The following is a 21271-nucleotide window of genomic DNA, read 5'->3' as shown; positions in this document are numbered from 1 at the left end:
GAGGAATCAGAAAATTTATAAAGCTTTGACATTCACATCATCTGGATGTTCCTGAACAGGAAACAGGCTGATTAACTTGTGAGACATTGGATACAGTTATTTGAGAGTTTAAATTTCTTTGAGTGCTTAAACTTTTGCATGATGCTGCTTTTTTTCACTTTGAAAATATACAAAACAGACCTAACAGACTAATATAATTCCTAAAATTAAGAGATAATCTGCTTTAAATGCATGGTCAGATATGAAGCTTATGGTACAAAGAAAAGTTGTGTATATTATAAAATGTATAGTGATAAGCAATTCATTTACAGGCTATTTTTTAAGTGTCTGGTCACAGTTGTTGTGGTGTATATTATATTATATATATTATAATATGGGGTTTACATTTACAGAAACAGGTCCACTCAAATAGTGTTGTATAAATTAAAATGAAAACTGCACAGGTGGGTTAAAAAACCAAAAGTCTCCAACATGAGCAGTTTTTAACGTAAGACAAATCTTGCAAAATAAATTAAGTGCATTAATGACATTGCAAGAATAAGTGGAAATGAAATCACATTAAGCATCAAGCAGATGGCAAAAGAAACCAGAATCCATGCCTCATTTCATGGCTGATGAGCCTTCACGAGAAATAATAGATTAAAAAGGAAGCCAAAAAAAAAAAAAAAGAATTTGCGGCCTGAATTCATAGAGACAGCTAGTAATTTCCCCAGAAACATTTCAGATTGATATTCTCTTCATAGCACTGTGCGTCATAAACAGTTAAGTGGGTTTTGAATATATAAAAAAAATTAGGTCAAGACAAAGATCAATTAATGGCAAAAAATGAATAAAATTATGTAGGATATAGAGAAATGCCAGGATGACGCACCACACAACCGCTGGAGTCCAACTTTCTGTCGGATATGCAGCGGAAGTTGCGACTGCAGCCGCCGTTGTCCTTTGAGCAATCTCGCACTGGGCCAAAAGAGTCCAGAAGCACTTCCAGACTGTCGAAGGATGAGGAGATCATCAACTCCTCCCTGAGAAACACCAAAAACACAGAGTACAAACTGTCAGTAATTATTCACCAGATTATTCTTTACAATGATATATCTGGATTTCTTTTTGAACAGAAAAAAAATGACTCCTGGTTAAAGATCGCTGTTGCATTTCCAGGATTTAAACCCATCATCATTTGATTTGTCATGAATTTGCTGCTTAAAAAAAAGCCCATTAGGCCCATTAGCCCATTTTAAAAAGGTATTTTACATAAAAATGACTAATTTTACATATTTATATCATTAATATTTTAAAAAGGCACTTCATTCTAGTTAGTTAAATCCAAACATTTTACCATTATTCAGTTTAGTTATATTTTTGTAGAGTGGAAAGAAATTTGTAGAGTGGAAAAAAATTCATATTTTGAAATTTAAATATTTTGAATTGTAAATAATTTTCCTTAATGCATAATGATAATCCCTTTTTAATCCCTTTTAAGACAGAAAAAAATCTTCCAGTAAAAAATCTTCACATTTCCACATCTCATTTCTGAACTCTGACTAGAAAAACACAAAAACTCAGAATAAACTCCAGTTTTCCCGTCTGCAATTTTGCAGTCCATACAGTAAGTGGCATCAAATCAACATGGGTACTTGCAGCATCAACAGTAAACAAAGCAGCCCTTTTTCATTTTTAAATTGTTCTTGTATTTGCTCTAATTAATATTTGAATGTTAAGTTTAAACCTAAATAAATAAGAAAATACTGTACATTATTTCATAAAACCACTAAAAACCATTTAAACCATTATTATTAAAAGCATCTAGGGTTTGGTTGCCCTTGTGCCACCGGGCAGCTCTGGCTCCTTGGGGGTAGCTTCGCAGGGGCTCTGGGCGTTTACTGTGGTGTCTGTCACCAGGATGTTGGCAGCGGATATTTTGGATGCTGTGGGTTACGGCGTCGAGCCTTAATGGATCGTACCTATTTATTCGGTGCATCTTATGGATGTACAGTGGGATTGGGATGTGGGAAATTTAGGGATTGCTCATGGGCTGTGCTGCACTGGGTGTTCCAGTGCCTTTCTATAGTGCATTGACTTTCTCATCTAGATAATAAGCCATAATTAAATAACAACCAGCCAATCAGTCAAACTGAAACTGGGTTTCCTAGAGTCTTGGTTTAAATATAAACTATGTGATTGCTTTTCCCCTAATAGCACCAAACAATCAAATTTATAATTTATAATGTTCTGAAAATTAACAAAACAACAAGTAACCTGAAATGTGACCTTTTCATTGCCTGATAGGTATTGAGTTTACAAAGTCACTACGGTACTGAGTAATTGGGATGAGCATGCTGCATAACTTCATGCCCTCGCTCACGACGGTGCTGAGTGATAGCAAATCACTCCACACAAATTTGAACATTTTTAGAAACAGGCAAATACACCTGAAAAGGTAAAAACTCATCAGAAAAGCATCTTTTTAAAGCCTTGTTATAAACACTTACACTGATCCTATAAAATAACTTCCTTTTAAAAGTTATAGTCAATCACTGCTTTATCATTTTCTATGGCTGATAAATCATTTATGGTGTCTATAGCGCTACTCTTATTTACTGGAAGACAGTTTAAATCATACACCTCATTCACTCAAGGCAAAAAAAAAATTAAAAAAAAAAACAATCACACAAATTAGTGTAATGACCATAGAGATAGATAACATTATTGAATTAGCGCTGAATACATAATCACTCTTTTCTCTTTGTAATGAGACAAATCTACTTCAGAGAACTTTCCTTTCTGCGGGGCTTGAGACAAAACACCAGCAGAGGCTTTCAAAATTAGTTTAGTAATGCTTAAAACAAACTGTGCATTACTGGTACATTTCATCAGGTACAAGAATTAATTAATGACATTGTTTTAATGCTATTAAAGAAAGCAGCGAAGTAGCCTGAACACTACATGCAAAGTTCAGCTAAAGGTAAAACATAATGTAATACCTGTTTGATTTATTGGACAGTCTCGCTAATCACACCCAGGGGTGTTGTCAAAGCTTCATTTTTTTTATCCATGCATTAATCTTCAGTAACCACTTTATCCTGGTCGGGGTCGGCATGGATCTCGAGTCTATCCTCTGAACGCTGGGAGCAGGGCAGGAATACGCCCTGGATTAGATTTCACCACATGTTGCTAGATTTCAGGATTTAAATATTTATAGAATATATTTGCATTCTGTTGCTTTTTTAAACTCTGTTAAGCGCTTTTCTTTAAGGTCATTTTCAGCATGATTTAGAGCATGTCCTTTAAGATCCAAAGATTGAAGTCCACTCATGCACATCGGAAATGATCTCTATACCCTTTAACACTTAATTACAGGACGATTCACGCAAATCCTGTGTTAACAAGCATCATATGACTTTTAATGCTGTTTAAATAGTAATAATACAGACCAGGACTCGATGAAAACATTAAATATAATTGATATTTTAAGATTTAACACATTAAACATGTCCAAACAGTTGCACTGTTCATGCTTTACATGGTTTGTGTAGTGGTTTATACAATTTGAAGCTCAGTTGTTCTTCTTGATTATCAGCTAATACTAAGACCTTTAATTAAACCTTTGTACTAAGCCCTTCTAATAAGCTTGGTTCTGCAGGTTTGATTATTGATTTGTCTTTTAACTACGTTTACATTACAAGCCCCATTGTCAAATTCAGATTTTTTTGGTCAGATCAGTTTTACATGTCATGACGCTTCACATTCAGAATAACAACGGACTTTTCTTCAACTCCAATGTGAACATGTGTGTCCTCTGGAATGGCATGTATGCGCACATTGGGATGTCTGCAGCAGTCATTCAGAATAAAACATCATAGTTGTATGCTCGATCATTCAATTCAAACAATCGATATGATTTTAGTAAGAAATATGCTTGGTGTTTCCGCTAGAGGACGACAAGCAGTTAGTTGACTGTGTGGTTTCAGCTCCAGAAGAAGAAAGAAATTCTTTGCTTTAACTGTTAAAGCAGCCTTTGCTAGTACTGCTGTGCAAACCCCGCGCTGCCGGCTCTGATTGGTGATGCCAGTGCCCTACTCATGCACAGAGCCAAAAAGTCACATGAATTACAACCTGAGCGGTTTCATTTAAGTCGCATGAAAACATATGGAATATATATCTGATCTAAAACAAAATAAAAAAGTGACTCAGATCAGATCTGAAAAACGTCATATTTTTGCATTTAGACAGCCATCTGTGGCACACTTGGATAAAAAAATCGTTGGTAATAAGGATGTACCCACTGTTAGTCTAGCACCCTGTCTATGCCTGCATGCTTGTCTGCATACCTATGCCCTAGATTAACCCTAGATTACTGGTGCTAATATAACCTGCACTTGCATCCCTCTGGCTGCCTTTTGTGGCAGTCTATTAAGCAAGTACTTGTTCATGCATTCAACTTTTAAAACATTTATTAATAATAATAAAAATAATAATAACAGTTTTATTTGGAAAAACAAATGAACACAGATGCCCAAGCAGTCAGGTTTTTTTCATTTATACTGTAAGGGTGCAGCAAAGAACTCTCAGACACTGCGGAGCATATCAGACACCAAATCTTTATAAACTATTTATCCAGAGCCTGCTGTGTGTAACCAGGCTTCAGCACAACATGGGAGGACTGTGTGAATTACCGCAAGACATTCCAGTGAACCACTCAGCAGTGAGGCAATTTTCACTCAACTGCACCACAGTGTCTTAGGGCATATCACTCCAGTGTCTGAGGATCGCCCGGTCTGTCAAATTTACCTTTGGGACACCAGTCACTCTGCATGAGCAATGTGTTGAAATCCAGAGTAATGTCATTTGCAGCCCTAAATCTGAGGAAACTTCCAGGCGTCGTGCGCACACCCGCGTGCCTGTGTGTATGTATTGAATATCCAGGCTAGGAAAAGAGAGCTACTTCTGTACAGAAATAGTCTCGGGTATATAGCCCATAATGTTAACTATCCACTGCAAAATTTTCATTAAATTCAATCTGTCTGCAGTTGTAAACTGTACACTATAGAATATAGCCATATGTGTGTGGGTGTATGTGTGCATGTAAAAGCAATACGACACATGCCATCAAATCGGGGAAGTTTAATGAGGCATCTGGTCTACAGCATGCTGGCCATTCCAATTAAGATAAGGGTAAGATGTAATCTAGCTACACCCACAAATGGCTATTAAAGAAATCCTATATTCCCTATATGGATAATCATAATTATAGGCAGTTCTATTTTACTGATCACCCAAAAAAGGGAAATATTAATATATGCGATAGATAAATTTTAGTAAAAGTCTTTAGTTTAAAGTCTTTAAGATGTTAATAAATTTGGAAATATTCCATATGGCCCTAAAGTTTAAAGATAAAACATATGCAAAGGAGGGAAAATATCAATAGAGCATTTAATTATAACTTGGCAGTGTGCATTTTGTAGTTGATTTCTGATGAACTAATGAACCTTTATTCTCTTTTATTCTACAAGGAATTATAAGTAAAAGTTGCAGTAGAAAATTTAATTTACATGTTTTTTTAAATATTTAGATTATTTTTTATATGCAAAACACGATTATAATGTAAGTGTTATAAATTAATGATATTGGTCATATTTTGTCTGGCTGGAATAGATTATCTGCATTTACATTATTTTGTTTTCCTATTTCAGTGGAGCCTCGGATTGCAAATAATGCAGTTTGCAAGTGTTCTGCAAGACGAGTCTTGGTTTACAAGTACAGAGGATCATGTATCACGCATGTGCTTCTTGTTTTGACGCCGAGCGTCACGTGAGCACAACTGAGCCTTGTTTTTTTTCTCTCTCTTGTGCGACAAAATTGTGGGTAATCATCTCCCCTGCTGGGTCTTAGTGCTAGTGCTCTTACTGGTATAATCAACATCTGTGCATGCGTGTACTCTTTAGTATAACACTGTGACCATGTGTGTGTGTGAGAAACATATTTTATTTTGTGTCTGTAAGTGTGCGTGTACAGGGCTGATTCTTTCTCTCCTCTTGCTTTAGCTTCACACACACACACACACACACACACACACACACGCACACACACACACACACACACACGGAAACACTTATATGTCAGGATTCATTTTTACTTTTTTGAAAGGTAAATTGCAGGTTAATTTGTTTTATTTTAACTTTATATTTTGTATTAATTATTTTTATGTAATTATTTTTTTTGTGCTGTGGAACAATAATTTAAGTTTCCATTATTTCTTATGGCAAAATTTGCTTTGATTTTACGAATGTTTTGGAATATATATACAGTATATATATATATATATATATATATATATATATATATATATATATATATATATATATAGATAGATAGATAGATAGATAGATAGATAGATATAGATAGATAGATAGATAGATAGAGTATAGATAGATATAAACAGTATATATAAACAGTATATATAAAGCAGTGTAATTTGCTGCTTGGTTCCCTATAGAGAACTTAGCAATTCGCACTGCTGTTAGAGTAAAAGGAAGCCTTGTTCAGGGAAACCCTTTAAAAGTAGTCTCTAAAAATCTTTTTTACAGCTTCCTTTTCTACTTCCATGAATTGATGGAAAGTGTAAAATGCCCCACCTTACATCTACAGCGTCCTCCATGACAGTCATATCGGTCTTACACTTGGCAGAGGGGTTGATGGCCAGCTCAGCTGGTGGAATGACAAAGCTTTTGCTTAGAGGCAGCCACATTCCTTCTCCCAGTGTGTATGTGAACCTGAAACAAAGAAGATACACATCAGGTTGTGTGACAGAAATAGATTACTAGTTTGTGTGTAATTCTGCCTGCCTTTACAACCTGGCATTCTGCTGAAAAAAGAATTTGCATGGACTGTTATCCTCTATGAATAATGGAATGAAACACATACCATATTCAAATTGTGCTGTGCTAACTCATTAAAACTTTACGCTGATAAATAGAAAGAAATTTAAAATATAATTAAACTCTTTATAATGATTTATAGTGCACGAAACCCAGTTACTACAACAAGTGAAACATCATGGCAAATGTGGATAAAGTCCGCAATCAGCCCAGCGTACAGTAAATGTGAACACTTACACGTCTGTAAAATTATTAATTATCTCTGACTGTTAAAACTCTTCTGGGTAATCAAATATTGCATTCTGAAATGCACTCAGCTTAACATTTTATACTCACTCTCAACTGCTTTATGATCAGGATTGCGGCGTTAATGTTTTATACGTTTAAAAAAATAATTTTCCATACTTTAACATCGAATACATATTTTCACATTTTAAATATTAACTTGTATATGTGTCATAAAATGCCAGAAAGATTGACTAATGTTGACTGATGTATTATTTACATGTACTGTATATATGAAACGCTTTATACATTCATTCCGTTTCCAGTATCAACTTTAACAAGCTCAGGATTAGAAAAGATCAAATACACACATCGCCGCCTACGTGTATAGTCTTTTCATCCTCAGGTTGCACACAGACCACCTACACACTCTTGAGCGTCAGTGCAAGTCTACAGCAGTCAGACAGAGCTGTCTTGTGTTTCCTACCTTTCACAGTCTGCATCTGGAATGATTAGACGTTTGCACTGCATTGTGTAAGCTCAGAAATGCTACCACCGGAGTCGTACTGTCTGTAACACTCCTGGCTGTGTTTCAGTGACAACAACCACTTTTCTTCCACTTCTGCAAAAAACAAAATCCTAAAGCAGTGTCTGGAGACTGCCTTTATTTCAGGTGAACCCGTTGGATGGGATTATTCTGTTAATGTACTAAAACATCAAGACCAAGGTTGTCAGCACTTTCTGATTCTGATTTGTAAATTCTGAGCAACTCAAAAAAAAAATTATTTCTGACTGATATGTCAAAGTGCTAATTAGTTTTTATTTTTATTATCATTTTCATTTAAGTTATTAATGAATCCTTTAATTTTCAATTAATGATCCGATGAGCCATTAACAGTCAATGCCAGCTTTAAATCCTCATTATAATCCACTATATATGAATAAAGTGGAACAAACCAGCACCACAAATATCTAACAAACACAATGATAACTGTTTCTGAAGGATTACTCTGATACACTATAGAGTGCTCAGATACAAAAGGATTTGGCTAACCATTAATTATTAATGTTAATTATTGAATTCAGGTGTTTAAATCAGACCTCTTATTCCAAGTGAAGGGCGATCTTAATGCTTCAGCATACCAAGACATCTTGAACAATCCTATGCTTTCGACTTTGTGGCAACAGTTTGGGGAAGGCCCTTTTCTATTCTAAAATGACCGTGCCACAAGGCACAAAGCAAGGACTATAAAGACATGGTTTGATGAGTTTGGTGTAGAAGAACGTGACTGACCAGCACAGAGCCCTGACCTGGCCTTCACGGTCAACATCAGTGCCTGACCTCATAAATGCTGAAGAATGAATGTACACAAATTCCCTTAGGGCCTGTCCACACGGAGACGCGCTTCGCTGTATACGTATACATTTTTTTATCGTATTGGCGTTTCGTCCACACGGATCCGGCGTTTTAGGAGACTGAAACCGCTATTTTTTGAAACCGGGTCCCAAAGTGGATAAATCTGAAAACGACACCCTTGCGGTTTCGTGTGTACGGCCAATCCGTATATTTTGTGAAACGATGATATCATCACATCAAGTGTCGGCTGCGTCACACGTAACAGCAACAACAATAATGGCAGACTACATGATTGTGTTCGTGTTGCTACAAAGCCTACTAGCTTTATTACAGCAAAATCTATTGCTTCTATGCAACTGTTATGAGCAACAAGCGATAATGGACAACACCATCTTGGTTCGTATACAGCGCGAAGGTTATGCGCATGCTCAAAGTCTTCTTCTCCGTGTATAGTGTACTGGTCTGGCATATATACTACACCGTTTTTAGTGGTTTCGTGTGTACGCAGATATTTCTTGAGACGACGCCGTGTTTACGAAAAAAAATTTATCGGATAGGGAACGCACCGGCTTCGTGTGAACTAACCCTAAGAAACACCCCAAAATCTTTCAAGATCAAAGTCTTTGAAGAAGAGTGGAAGCTGTTATAGCTGCAAAAGGGGGATCAACTCTATACTGAAGTATATGTATTTGAATACAATGTTATTGCAGGTTTGAACAAAAAATATGGACAAAACAAACTTTCGTCCATATCTCTTTACAAACATGGGTAATTTGTTAACAAAATCTCATAAACCTTATTAGTCATAGAACAGAGCTATAATTAACACATCCAAAACACACCAGATGATGGACAAAGAAACAATTAAAGAACCTGCAACACTTCTTTGGAGCAGTATGGTATAACACATTCATAGGCATTGCTTAGGGTAAAATTTAACATCTTATGACACTTCGTCTACAGAAGGACGACAGAATTGCCACCATTGCTTATTACTATGAGCTGACTTAACACATATAAAACATACCTCAGTTGTCAAGAGCACCCCCCCCCCCAAATGCTCCACTTCTCATGCTCACACCTTCGCTATACTGTATGTCTAACCACTGGATGTGCTAACCATCCACACCCTGGCTGCTTTTAGTAGTTGCACTGAGAAGAAACTCATCACTACATTTTGCCAGGGTTTGCAGGAAGAAGTGAAGATTAAGTTAGCTTGTCATCACAACACCCTGACTCTGGACCAGCTCATCGACCTGGCCATCTGTTTAGACAACCTGCTGTATGAATGGTCCAACAGCAGGGGTGTATTCATCAGTGCCAGGCAGATCCCCTGAGACCAGTGAAATTGGTAAAAACATGAATCTTCAATGAAGAAAGGCAGATGTGTTTGTGTGCTTGTCTATGCCTGTACTCTGGCAGAACATTTCCGTCCTGAGTCTGATAATCATTTGGATTGAGCTTTTAACACAAGCCATACACAAATTCAATGCATACTCATAAGTAAAAAGGTATAAGCTTTCTAAATCTGTAATTGTAACCAAGCTCTTTTAAAAAAATCCGCTGTGGAAGTTTAAATTTGATACAATAGTACACAGACTGAGAGAGTTATAGTCATAGACAGGGATGTGTTGCATATACATATTTTAATCGCTGCCGATGAAACCCAATGACATGACACTTTGCATATCATTAAGTCAGAATATGAAAAAAATATATAGAAAAACTGCAGAGAAAAAGAACAAAATATAAAAATATGGTGTATGAAAAATATTTTAAAAGCCCTAGCTGTACAAAATATACACAATAGTGGCTGTAGAAATATGCAAAATATGAAAAATAGTTATATATAAAAGTTAAAGCTTTAACAGCAAAAACTTTTGGTCCAGTCAATTTTACAACATTGCTTCATTTTATTGAGGTTTTGGGCATTCACTTATGTGAGGCTCTGTTAAGGCCTTACAACAGCAGTTCAATTGAGTGAAGGTCTGGACTTTAACTAGTCCATTCCCAAAAAGATTATTTTAAGCCATTTTAATGTAGATTTACTGATGTGAATTTCAATCAAGCTTAAGTTATCTGACAAATGGCTTTACATTTTCCTAATTTTCCTGATAAGTTCATGGTTGACTCAATGACTTCAAGAACAAGCCCAAATCACCACATCTCCATCACCGTGCTTGACCGTGTGTATGAGATGTTTCTGCTAAAAACCTTTAAACATGCTCTGGGCATTAAGGCCAAATAAAATTATATGTTGTTGTTTGTCTGATGTTGCATTTGCCTAATACCAATACCTGCTTTAATCAGAGGATAAAAAAAGACATTAAGTTAAAAGAGAGGACACTAACTTTTGGACATGACTATGTGAGATCAGGCTTTTTATTTGAAATAATTATAATAAAAACCTTTTATATTCCTCATCTTAAATTGACATTTAATTTAACATCAATGTCAAGAACACAGTTTTCAATTAAGCAGCATGGCCCAATATAGTGCACTTATGGAGAAGACAGCGTTTAGAGGCTTGTTCCAGAACCCAGACGTGCTCTCCAGGCTCTCCAGGCCCACCTTGTGCTGCCAAAACTTTCCACAAGACCTTTAAAGGTATACTGTGATATCTGGCGAATATTAAACTCCTTAAGCCATACCTAAGCAATTTCTGCTGTGTACTGTAGCTTTACTGCAACAATGTTTAGGTACATGCCAAAGTAACATCCACATTTCCAGAAAAACATTACACAGAGCAGACCTGATGTTTTGAAGATGTTCTGACCCAAGCGTCTGGCCATCACAATTTGGCCCAAGTTAAAGTCGCTCCAATCCATACCCACACTAGTTCTATTTGCCAGTAACTGTTTGTATACAGGTGTGTAAGATTAATTATTTATAATCTCACTATTTGCTATAATTTAGCAGAAAATGGGTTCCAAATGAAATAATTTGAACTAAATATACCATGTTTCCTCCTATAAATAACACTGTCATTTCATTAAGCTTTAGAGAAACCGTACCCTCTGTAATTATATTCTTAATATAGATTGATATACATTGATAATGTATCATTGGATAAACTTTATAAGAAAGGGCATAGAAACCGTTACTGATACCATTTCACAGACTTTGCGATTTTTTGTAGCCAAACTGTTTAATTTGCATTTAATAAAGTGCCAAGTGAGCATAATGAAAGGGCAAGGACAGGAACGACACTAAGTGTCATTTTAGGAATTAAATGACAACATAAAATAGCTATAAAAGCAAAGGCTTAATTATGTTCAATTATACTTTCCTGTTCTAACTTCTGTGGGTGATGAATATAACTCTGTCTAATGCCTGCATTTTAATATGGTGCATTAGATGCCTGTGCATGATTCCAATTTAGTAAATGTATTAAACTTTTATTATCTTACTGTCGTCATCTGAATGAAGAAAATGTTATTATACCTACGTTGGTTTGTGGACCGCTCTCTAATTAAGTTCTACGCTACTTCTGCAACCATTAATAGCATACAAGATGCTATTTTATCCCTATATGCTATTTAAAAAAAACAAAGCATTATGGGAGATTACTTCACAATTACCAAAAGGGTAAGGTGTGGCATTTTCCTAGTTCATACCTGGGAACAATAAGGAAGATGTTTTGACTGCTGGGTTGTATCACTTTTATCCTCTAAATAAAAACATCATCCAGATGTGCAACTGTATTGGCCGTATTAAATTCATTAAATTTTTTAAAAATATTTTAATATATATTTTTTATAGATTTTATATACATATTTTAAACATAAATACCGATATGCTCGCTGTATTACATATACGTACTGTATATACTGTCAAAGGTACAATAATCAACTGAAATATACCATCACTTAGCTGCAAATTGGTTTGATATTTATTTACTGTAACTTTACTACTGGCAGTAAGTAATATTACAGTACACACATTTTTAAATACATTCTCCTGGATTAAATTTGTCAACAATTTGTAGGCAGTAAAAGGCAAAAGAAAAGAAATCCATTAAAGCTGCAAGTTCCCAGAATACCAGAGCAGACACGTCAGACCGATTCATTCATATTACCACGTATGTGTGGGGTCAAAGGTCGAGGCCTCATCAGAAGCGGAAAAATGGCGAGCAAAACATCACTAGACAAGTTCAGTATCTGAAAATAAGACAGTTTAAAGGTTTTTCTTCATTAAAGTGCACAAACTTAGAGCAGAGGCCTACGCAGCAGAGGTGATGGATTTGCCTCAAGTTTAATCTAAAGACATTGAGGAAAAAAGAGAGATGGGCGTACAGTATGTTTTAACAAATCTCCTTGACACTGTCACTGGTTACAGTGAAAAACAACAAAATTGATTGACTGTAAAATGATCCTATTTTAGATAGAAAGACTACAGAGGTTTCTTATCCAGCAATGACTCATACCTGCCAAACCCCTCACTGATCATTTATTTACAAAATATTTAAAGATTTTATATCTATACCGTATCATCATTTTAAAGAATAAGCAAAATATTTTAAAGGATAAGCAAAGTCACAAATTTTAATGAACACATCAAATGTATAAAGTAAATAATTGTTTAATATTTAATTTGAATTATGGTAAATAATCGCTGTGATTTTATTGTGACATGGAATTCTACTTATTTTTAAGTCTACAAATTATGTAGACTTTTTTTTATAATTTGTAGACTAGTTTTAATCTACAAATTATGTGTGCATTTGTTGGTAAGGCTAGCAAAGTGTTTTCAAACTTTGCTTTATGTAGTCTGTAAAGTCTTTGCTATATGTAGTCTAGATTCTAATGATGTCTATACATTTGAGATTGGGGTCAACCTGTAACCATGGCCCAGCAGTGCTGTTCAAGCTGATCTACACTTGGCACCAGGGCTGACAAATAAAGCCCGCACATCATTCCCTGCAGAATGGAAGGGAAGCACAAAGGTGCAGAGGTTGTGGAAATTGCTGTCATGATGTGGGTAAAACCTCAATACGAAAAGAAAAAGTCTCGAATTTCAGTGTCATCTCAATGACCATACTGTCAGATGGATCAAAGTTTGCTAGTTTACCAAATATTTAAAAACCTATAACAAACTGGTATCCAATCAATAAAAAAGTGACCCACTCATATGTTCTAGATTCATTGCAAGTGAAGTGAAATGTCAAGCTTTTCTTTGTCCATGTCCATGGATACAACTTACGGCTCATAAAAATCAAAACTAATCTCAAAACATTAGAACATTTCCTAAGGCCCATTAAAAAAAAGGTTTTACAATACAGATGTGCAACTCCCATGCTCAAATGTCCAACTTCTGAAAAGTACATTTACTGTATTTGTGTAATCAATACTTTTTTACTGCATCAGTGTGGCATGGCATGGAGGAGACCAGCCTGTGGCGCTGCTGAGGCACTACTGAAGACCAGGTTGCTTTGATAGCAGCCTTCAGTCTGGATTGTTGGGTCACATGTTTCTCATCTGTCTCATGACAATAGCTTATATAGGGTTCAGGTCAGGCAAGTTGGCTGGCCAAAAAAAACACAGTAATATCTTATGGTATTGGTGGAAGTTTTGGCACTGTAGACTGGTGCTGAGCTCTGCTGTAAAAGGAAATCAACATCTCGATAAAGCTTCAGCAGACAGAACCACAACAATTCGCTCTAAATTTCTCTTTCATCAATATACCTAAATACAACACCTTCTGAGGATCATCCTACTTGAGGAGGGTGACGCTAATCATCTTTTGGACAACTGTCAAGTCAGCAGTCTACCTCATGATTGTGGTTGCATGGATAAAGTACTGTAGACCAAGAAATGCCCAGTATTTTTTACTGCATGAATAGTAAATTACCTTATTTAATATAAATATATTTTAATATTTTAAAATACTGGATTTTTTTTAGCTGTAACCCACAATAATTAAAATTAAAATAAAAAAGTATATGAATAAGAACCTAAGTTTAACTTTTTTACTTAACTTTAGCTGTGTTTGGTAAACTTCATTAGTTTATCAAACACTTTTCTATATATATATATTATATATATATATATATATATATATATATATATATATATATATATATATATTTATATATTTAAGATTCACTGTACATCTGAAATGTTATTTCAATAATGAAAATTTAATCAATCAAATATTGTTCTATAAGGTTAGGTATTAGGTTATAATGATTAAAAAGGAAATATTTAAGTAATTCTTTATTTCAAATAAAAATATTTTACCATATTATCTCCACATAAAAAACTATATTGCCAAAACATCTGTAAAAGACTGCGTCGCTCTCAGGGGTTCAGTAAATTCCATGATAGGATGCCACCTGTGCAATGTCCAGTCGTGAAATTTCCTCACTAAATATTCCACAGCCAACTGTTGGTGGTATTATGTACAGTATAACAAAGTGGAACAACTGGAAACGACAGCAGTTTGCCGAGTCTGGGGTAGCATTATGTATCTGTGCTATTTCTTTGCTTGTATAATCCATTTTTTTTTTTTTTTCCTCAGTCAGAGTGATGTTGGATGCATGGATGTTACTCAAGTTTACATGGCAGGTGAGTGAATACTTTTGACAATATAGTCTGTACTGTAGTACCAATCACTAGACATTTGGACACAGGTTTAGATTTATTATCTACATTCAGGAACAATACTGGACATTTGTAACTAAAATATTTAAGTAACAACAACAGCTGTTGTTTTAAGACATGAAGGTCAGCTGTTCTGCAACAGTTTTTGCAAGAACAGTATTGTCAAGTGCATTTATAAAACTCATCAACTACCATGCTGAAACTGGCTGTCATGAAGACCATCCCAGGAAAGCGAGATCAGAAAAGTTATCTTTAAGACGATTTTTTAGAGTTACCAGCCTCAGAAATCACTAATTAACAAACAGCACCTCTGATTAAAGCCGTTTTTTTTCAATGCTGCATCAAATATTGAAGAACAAGTTTTGCATAAAATAGAACAATGCAGTATTTGTCCGATCTTTGTACATAAAGCATATTATGACATCTATATTAGCTAATAAATCAGATGTACTGTAACAAAATGCTTAACTCCCAAAACACGAATCTCCAGTGAAGTGCCATAGGCTAAAGCAGTAAACTAAATTAAAGTCTGCTCCTATTACATGAAAAGCAATTTTTGTAAATAAACACATATTCATATCGGAAAAAACAATTTGTGTATATTAACAGTGGATAAAGACATCTGGACTGTTGGAAATGGGATTTCATTGTTATTATTATCCATACTCAGATCATTAAGCGCAGTTATTGGATTATGTTTGCAAAAAACTCTTATATGTGATACTTACATTTTTTCCCTCTTTGAACATAATACTGATTGATTACTAAATTAAAGCCATATAATATAGGTATTAGTATGAATAAAAAAGTATTGTCTTAATTATAATAGCATGTTCGCGGCTAATTGTTTCTATATATTTATAATTTACGGATAAGACTTAGGGAGTTTAAATGCCAAAATCATACAAAAATGATTTGGCACTTGTCAAGGTTGAAAAAATATGATAAAAGCAAATGGGCACAGATTTTAATAAATAAATGGTAACATGGAAAATGTGTGTAATCTATTCTCCCATGATTGTGTTTGGATGGTGGCCTTCTGATCTTAAATCGCTCCTTTCTAGCATTAAACAAGGCGACTGACATTTACAGTTTAGCTTGTCAAATGTTAGGAAATTGATTAAAATGTGGGTTGTGGTCTGAGAAAAGCCATCGTATGTGGCTAAAATCTGTTTTTGGCCAAAGTGCATTTTTTGGCTGATTTAACAGGCATTCTACTTTAATTAAATTGTTCATCTAATGTCATGTGCAATTGCAAAAAAAAAAAAGCAGACCCAAAAGAAAACCCAATCGAAACAATTTGTGATAAGATACCAACTCAACAAAAATATCTGAAATGCTTCTGTGCAATGCAGTCTGTATGGATGGCAACAGCCAGTTTAAAAATGATTTAATGTCATTATAAATAAAACAACTGAACTAAATTAACCAGTGGTAGTGTGAACAGATGTCAGTTCAGTAAGGAGGTAATGATGCTTTGTTTGTTAATTATTTTTATTACTTTTATGTCTATATTCTAATAATTATTAAGTATCTATTGAAACCCAAGCGGCACAGATCTGTGCTGACGACAAAGCATAGGTCAAAGACGATTAAAAAATAGATTTGCTTATATGGTAGCCTTGCTGTTGTGTGTTAACATCGAGACTTCAGACATATAATTTGGGTGCATTTCGGTGTCAGACAGAACAAACATTATCATAACTTTCGTAACCACTACAGGAATACGGGAATGATGTTGCAAGAATTTTGAACTCTTAGAATAAGAATACTCTTATAATTTTTTTCGTCAAAGGAACAAGCGAAAACAACCAGAAAAACTTGATTTTTCTTTTTAAATTTTTTTTTACTTAGTCAGGTTTGTATAGTTCATTAAAATGAAATTTAACTCAGTTCATCATATTGCCTAGGGTGTGCGAAAAAAAAGGGATATGTCACTATCTATTGCGCAATACTGAGCCCTATAATGTTTATTAAAAATATAACCTGCAAAAAATGCTCTGGGTTTCAGGGGTAAGTGAAATGTAAGTAAGTCTTACCTCAGGTGAGAATGATGCCGATAATCTGATAAGTGAAAACTCATTTCCCATTGTAAAAATTTTTGGCAGATTTCACAAAACCTAATGCTTACAATTATACAACAGTTAGTCCGGACCTGATAATCAGTAATCTGATTTACAGAGAGGCATTCTATCAGTGGTAATAATAGAGCATAACAGAACTGGGACGTTTTTTATAACAATATGTATCGCCAGAATGAGTGACAGTGGAATAGTATAGCCTACAGTACTGGAAAGAGCGGTGATGTCATCTTAAATAACACTTAGCAATTCCTTCTAAGTCGTTTTCAAATTGCCTGTAAACTGTCCATGTTGTTCTGTTTACGGCTAACATGCTAACCTGCTTTAACCCAAGACTGAATTACAAAAATCCCTCTTTAACACTAGAAGCGCCGAGCAGCGGTCATTTGACCGCAAGGGGGTAAAAAAAAAAAATACTTCACACTCGATCAATTTCCAGGACCCTCCTTTCATGACTTTTCCTAGTTCTGTGAGCTTAAATGACCGCTGAACCGCGTTTTTAGTAGGTGACACTGGCGCGGCGCTTCTAGTGTTAACCGCTGATCAAGGGCACTATTAGGCGTGCGGAAAAAGGAATTGTACATCATGGTCCACTAGCCTTTGGGAAACATTATTTGGGATTTAACCCCAGAACCCTGGCATTACAGCTGTGCTGATATTCAGCACAACAGCACTCCCACTTGTGTAACACTGTTTAATTGTGTTGTATTTATACAGAAGTTGTGGTTTCAAATGTAGCGCTATTGTTTATTATTGTAAATCTTAAAGTAAAATAATGAAACATCTACAGTAAATGCAACTTGAAACGTGCTGCCAGCTGTGATAAAGGCTTTCAGTGTTCTTACCTGAAGATGCGATCAGATGGCTGCTCCCCCATTACCAAGTCAAAACCGCGCTGGAAAATGGTGTAAGGCCACGGACTGGGAACAAAACAGAATCAGGCTGCGGTGTGATTATTCCATTTCTCATAAATCTGCCCACTCTTCACTGTAGCATTTGACCATTAAACTCTTTAAAACCGTAACTACCCAATAACAGCCCTGAATTTGTCCATTAAACCTACGCATGTATGTCATAAAATGCAGTTTATTTTTTTCTGACAATTGCTTTTTTCCTTTATTTAACACAACATACTTACTCACCTCACTCTCACGCTCTCTCTCACACACACGCGCACACACATCCATTTTATTATTAAACAGAATTTTCATTTTGTATGTTGTGATGCACCAGCTGATGCAAAAACACACTGAATTGCGATCCTTATAAAGATGTATTTTTATTACAAAGAATGTCAGTGCAGAAGGTCATGTTTTGCTATACAGTACAAAGAAAAAAGAAATTCTAACCATCCTTGTACCGTGGTTCTCCCATTGACATAGTTATTAATATACAGTGGCTTCTTAATATTGTGCCTACACCTACCCTTACCACTAACCCGGGGCTGTGTTAGGATCTTTTCTTTCTTTTAAATCAATAATGTCTCAGCAAGGTCAAAAACTGGCAGATATTTCTATCCTGACCAGGAACTTTATTCATCAACGCCATCAACCTTTCTGATAGACACTGTTAACCGAGACACCTTTCTCTGACTGGTATGTAGCTGTATCTGGAGTTATGCAGATATTTATAAAGTAATAGATCTGAATATCTCGGCAGCTTAAGGGTCGAAGATGGAGAATAGCAGACAAGGAGACAATGGCTCTAAGGCTCTCAAAAGAAAGCGGTTAGAAGCGGTTAGAAGCTGCTTCTTGATACCAAAGCTCTGTTTGTAAATATTAAATTGTCCCCTTTAGGACTTGACATATTTAAAATTTTTTCAGGAACATGGTGACTTTTGCCCAAATGCTATCACAAATGCCATTTGTGCAAAAACCTTTATCAGTGAAAAGGCTATGAATGTAAAGTTCAGCATAGGAAATATTTAAGATCCTTAGAAACTTTAAAATAGCTCAACATTCATCCCCCCCTCATCGGATTTCTTTTTTGCCTCCCTGAGGTGTTAGGTCCAATTAAATAATCTTCACACCTTCTCAGCATGCCACCCAGCACGCAAACCCCTCACCGTCAAGAGCCAGCACTTCCCTGTTGCCTATCTCCTCAATTGTTCCAATCAGATTTCTAATTAACAGATCCATCTCACCAACCATCATCACTCCCATCTCACTTCCAATTAAAACCCCAAGGTTTTCCACACATCTGAGTCTTAAACACTCCAGAACAGCAGCCCAAAATCCTGACAAGTGCACCTTAAACGATGTTTGGCAATGGAAGAATCTTTAATTAACTCTAATTCATATTAAATGCTCCTCTTTAGAGAATTCTGAAAGCTTCTATTTGTTTTTTGTTTTTTTTTTTCGTTTTGTCGATGTAAATTTTTATAATTTGATCCATTTTACTTTTCCTTTGTTTTTTGCCACTTTTACGTCTACATTCTATGACGTTAGTGTTGCTACAGTAGCGTAGCTGACTTAGTAACAGAATGCCATCTGTTTAGGTGTTAGTTAGACTCTCATCTCATCTGCAACCCTGAACTGTCACATCTTGCAATAAGCTGGAAGTTCACTTGAATTCAATAAAATTGTATTCGTACAGATTTTACCAGTGGATATTGTCACAAAGCGACCATACAGGAGTTAGAACTCGGGATATGATACCTTATTAATAGCTTTAAAGGGAAATTTGAACTGATCTCAACAACTTATGAATCATTGTGTAATACTTTTTATTATGATTACTGTATCATTCTTTGTATGAAGTTGCTAAATAGGTTGGAAACTTGTATTTCTAAATTGCATGATTTCTCCAGGATTTTCATGATTGTCTTAAAACCTGCGTCATAACCGAGACGATATTTAGTGTTACGCCCCTGGTCTATTTGTTCTGCCGTTATTCACACCCACAATCATAAAACTACTACCAAATGCGAAGAGTATAGACTAACACATGCTTCCTTTGAGCCAGCCAGATCTTTCTGGACTATGTTCCATGCTGTAAGAAAAGCATTATCTGTCCTCTTCTACCTACACAGACTCACTTCTACAACTGGCTTGTGTCACTGTGATTGACAGGAAAGAGAGGGCATGCCGTCCTTACCACCCAGTGAGCACACACAATTCTGCTTTCTTGTCCCTCAGCCAACAGTAGCTGTGATGTCCGTGGCATTTTCAGGATTCAAGAATACCAATCTGATGCTTTTTCTGTTGCACCACTTAGGATTCCCACATGAATGTTTCTATCAGGCTGTTCACCCTTTAATGTCCATTATGTCAAAGACACAATACGTTACAATGAGGTAGGGTTAAAGTTGGCCCTACTCACCCTTGATTCGGTCCCCATTCATTGCGAATGCAGAGATGCTTGTGAACAGGGTCTTTCATATACCCGTCAAAACACTGGCATTCACCTGCAAAGGAATACGAAGTGCAGATTTAAACTGTGCTGCCAGCAGGTGAAACACATAACATAATAAATCAATTAATGCAGACAGTTACTGATGCAACACTCTATAATTGCAGGGTGACCTCAGGTACTGAAGGATGGAAGTGGAGGCTTTAATGTGATCTCCTGTATCTTACCAAAGCCAAATTAATGACCTGTGTAACATGTTACTAGAAATGCGCTTAGCTAATCATTAAACTGTCTGTTTGCTTGTTCAGGCTAGTTGAGGACGGACATCAGACTTACACTCAGCTCTGTGTACAGTATATGTACAAAGACCTGGATTTCTCTCGGAGCACATATAATTTTTTGTTGTTTAAATACCTTGAAATCAAATAATACAGTAACTTTGTGTGTTATTTTGTACTTCAGGACTTGTTCGTCTTGACTAGACTGCCAAGGTTAGCTAGTTATCATATCAGTGTACATGTTCTGTGCTAGAGCAAAAAAAAAAATATATATATACGTAGTATAAGGTACAATACAATCATTTAGTCATCAATACACAAGTTTACATTGCCATGATGACAAGTGGTTTTTACTATGATTACGTGACCTTTTAATCTTTATGCATTTTGTATAAGAGCTCTGCAGTTTAACAGTGGATGACGCTAATAAAGTTTATCTCTCAAAAATATGCCTCAGAAATCTGAGATAAGCCAATCAAAATGTGCATAGAGAATTGTGGGT

The 21271-nt window shown here is 35.6% G+C and overlaps 1 protein-coding gene across 3 annotated transcripts in view; it reads right to left on the bottom strand.

Moving 5' to 3' along the window:
* astn1 (astrotactin 1) overlaps positions 1-21271 on the bottom strand; it is a 263789-nt gene that overhangs the window by 127160 nt on the left and 115358 nt on the right. For all 3 annotated transcript variants that reach the window (XM_053504192.1, XM_053504985.1, XM_053505503.1), the window contains 4 exons: positions 20462-20546; positions 17986-18060; positions 6633-6770; positions 872-1022 (listed from right to left, as the gene is read on the bottom strand). In XM_053504192.1, the coding sequence (XP_053360167.1) occupies positions 872-1022; positions 6633-6770; positions 17986-18060; positions 20462-20546 (449 nt within the window). The remainder of the gene's footprint in view (positions 1-871; positions 1023-6632; positions 6771-17985; positions 18061-20461; positions 20547-21271) is intronic.

Source organism: Clarias gariepinus, chromosome 1, assembly GCF_024256425.1.
Source record: "Clarias gariepinus isolate MV-2021 ecotype Netherlands chromosome 1, CGAR_prim_01v2, whole genome shotgun sequence".
In the NCBI taxonomy this organism is placed as follows: Eukaryota; Metazoa; Chordata; class Actinopteri; order Siluriformes; family Clariidae; genus Clarias; species Clarias gariepinus.
The sequence above is the reverse complement of the archived record's forward strand: the minus strand, read 5'-3'. Positions and strand labels throughout refer to the sequence as shown.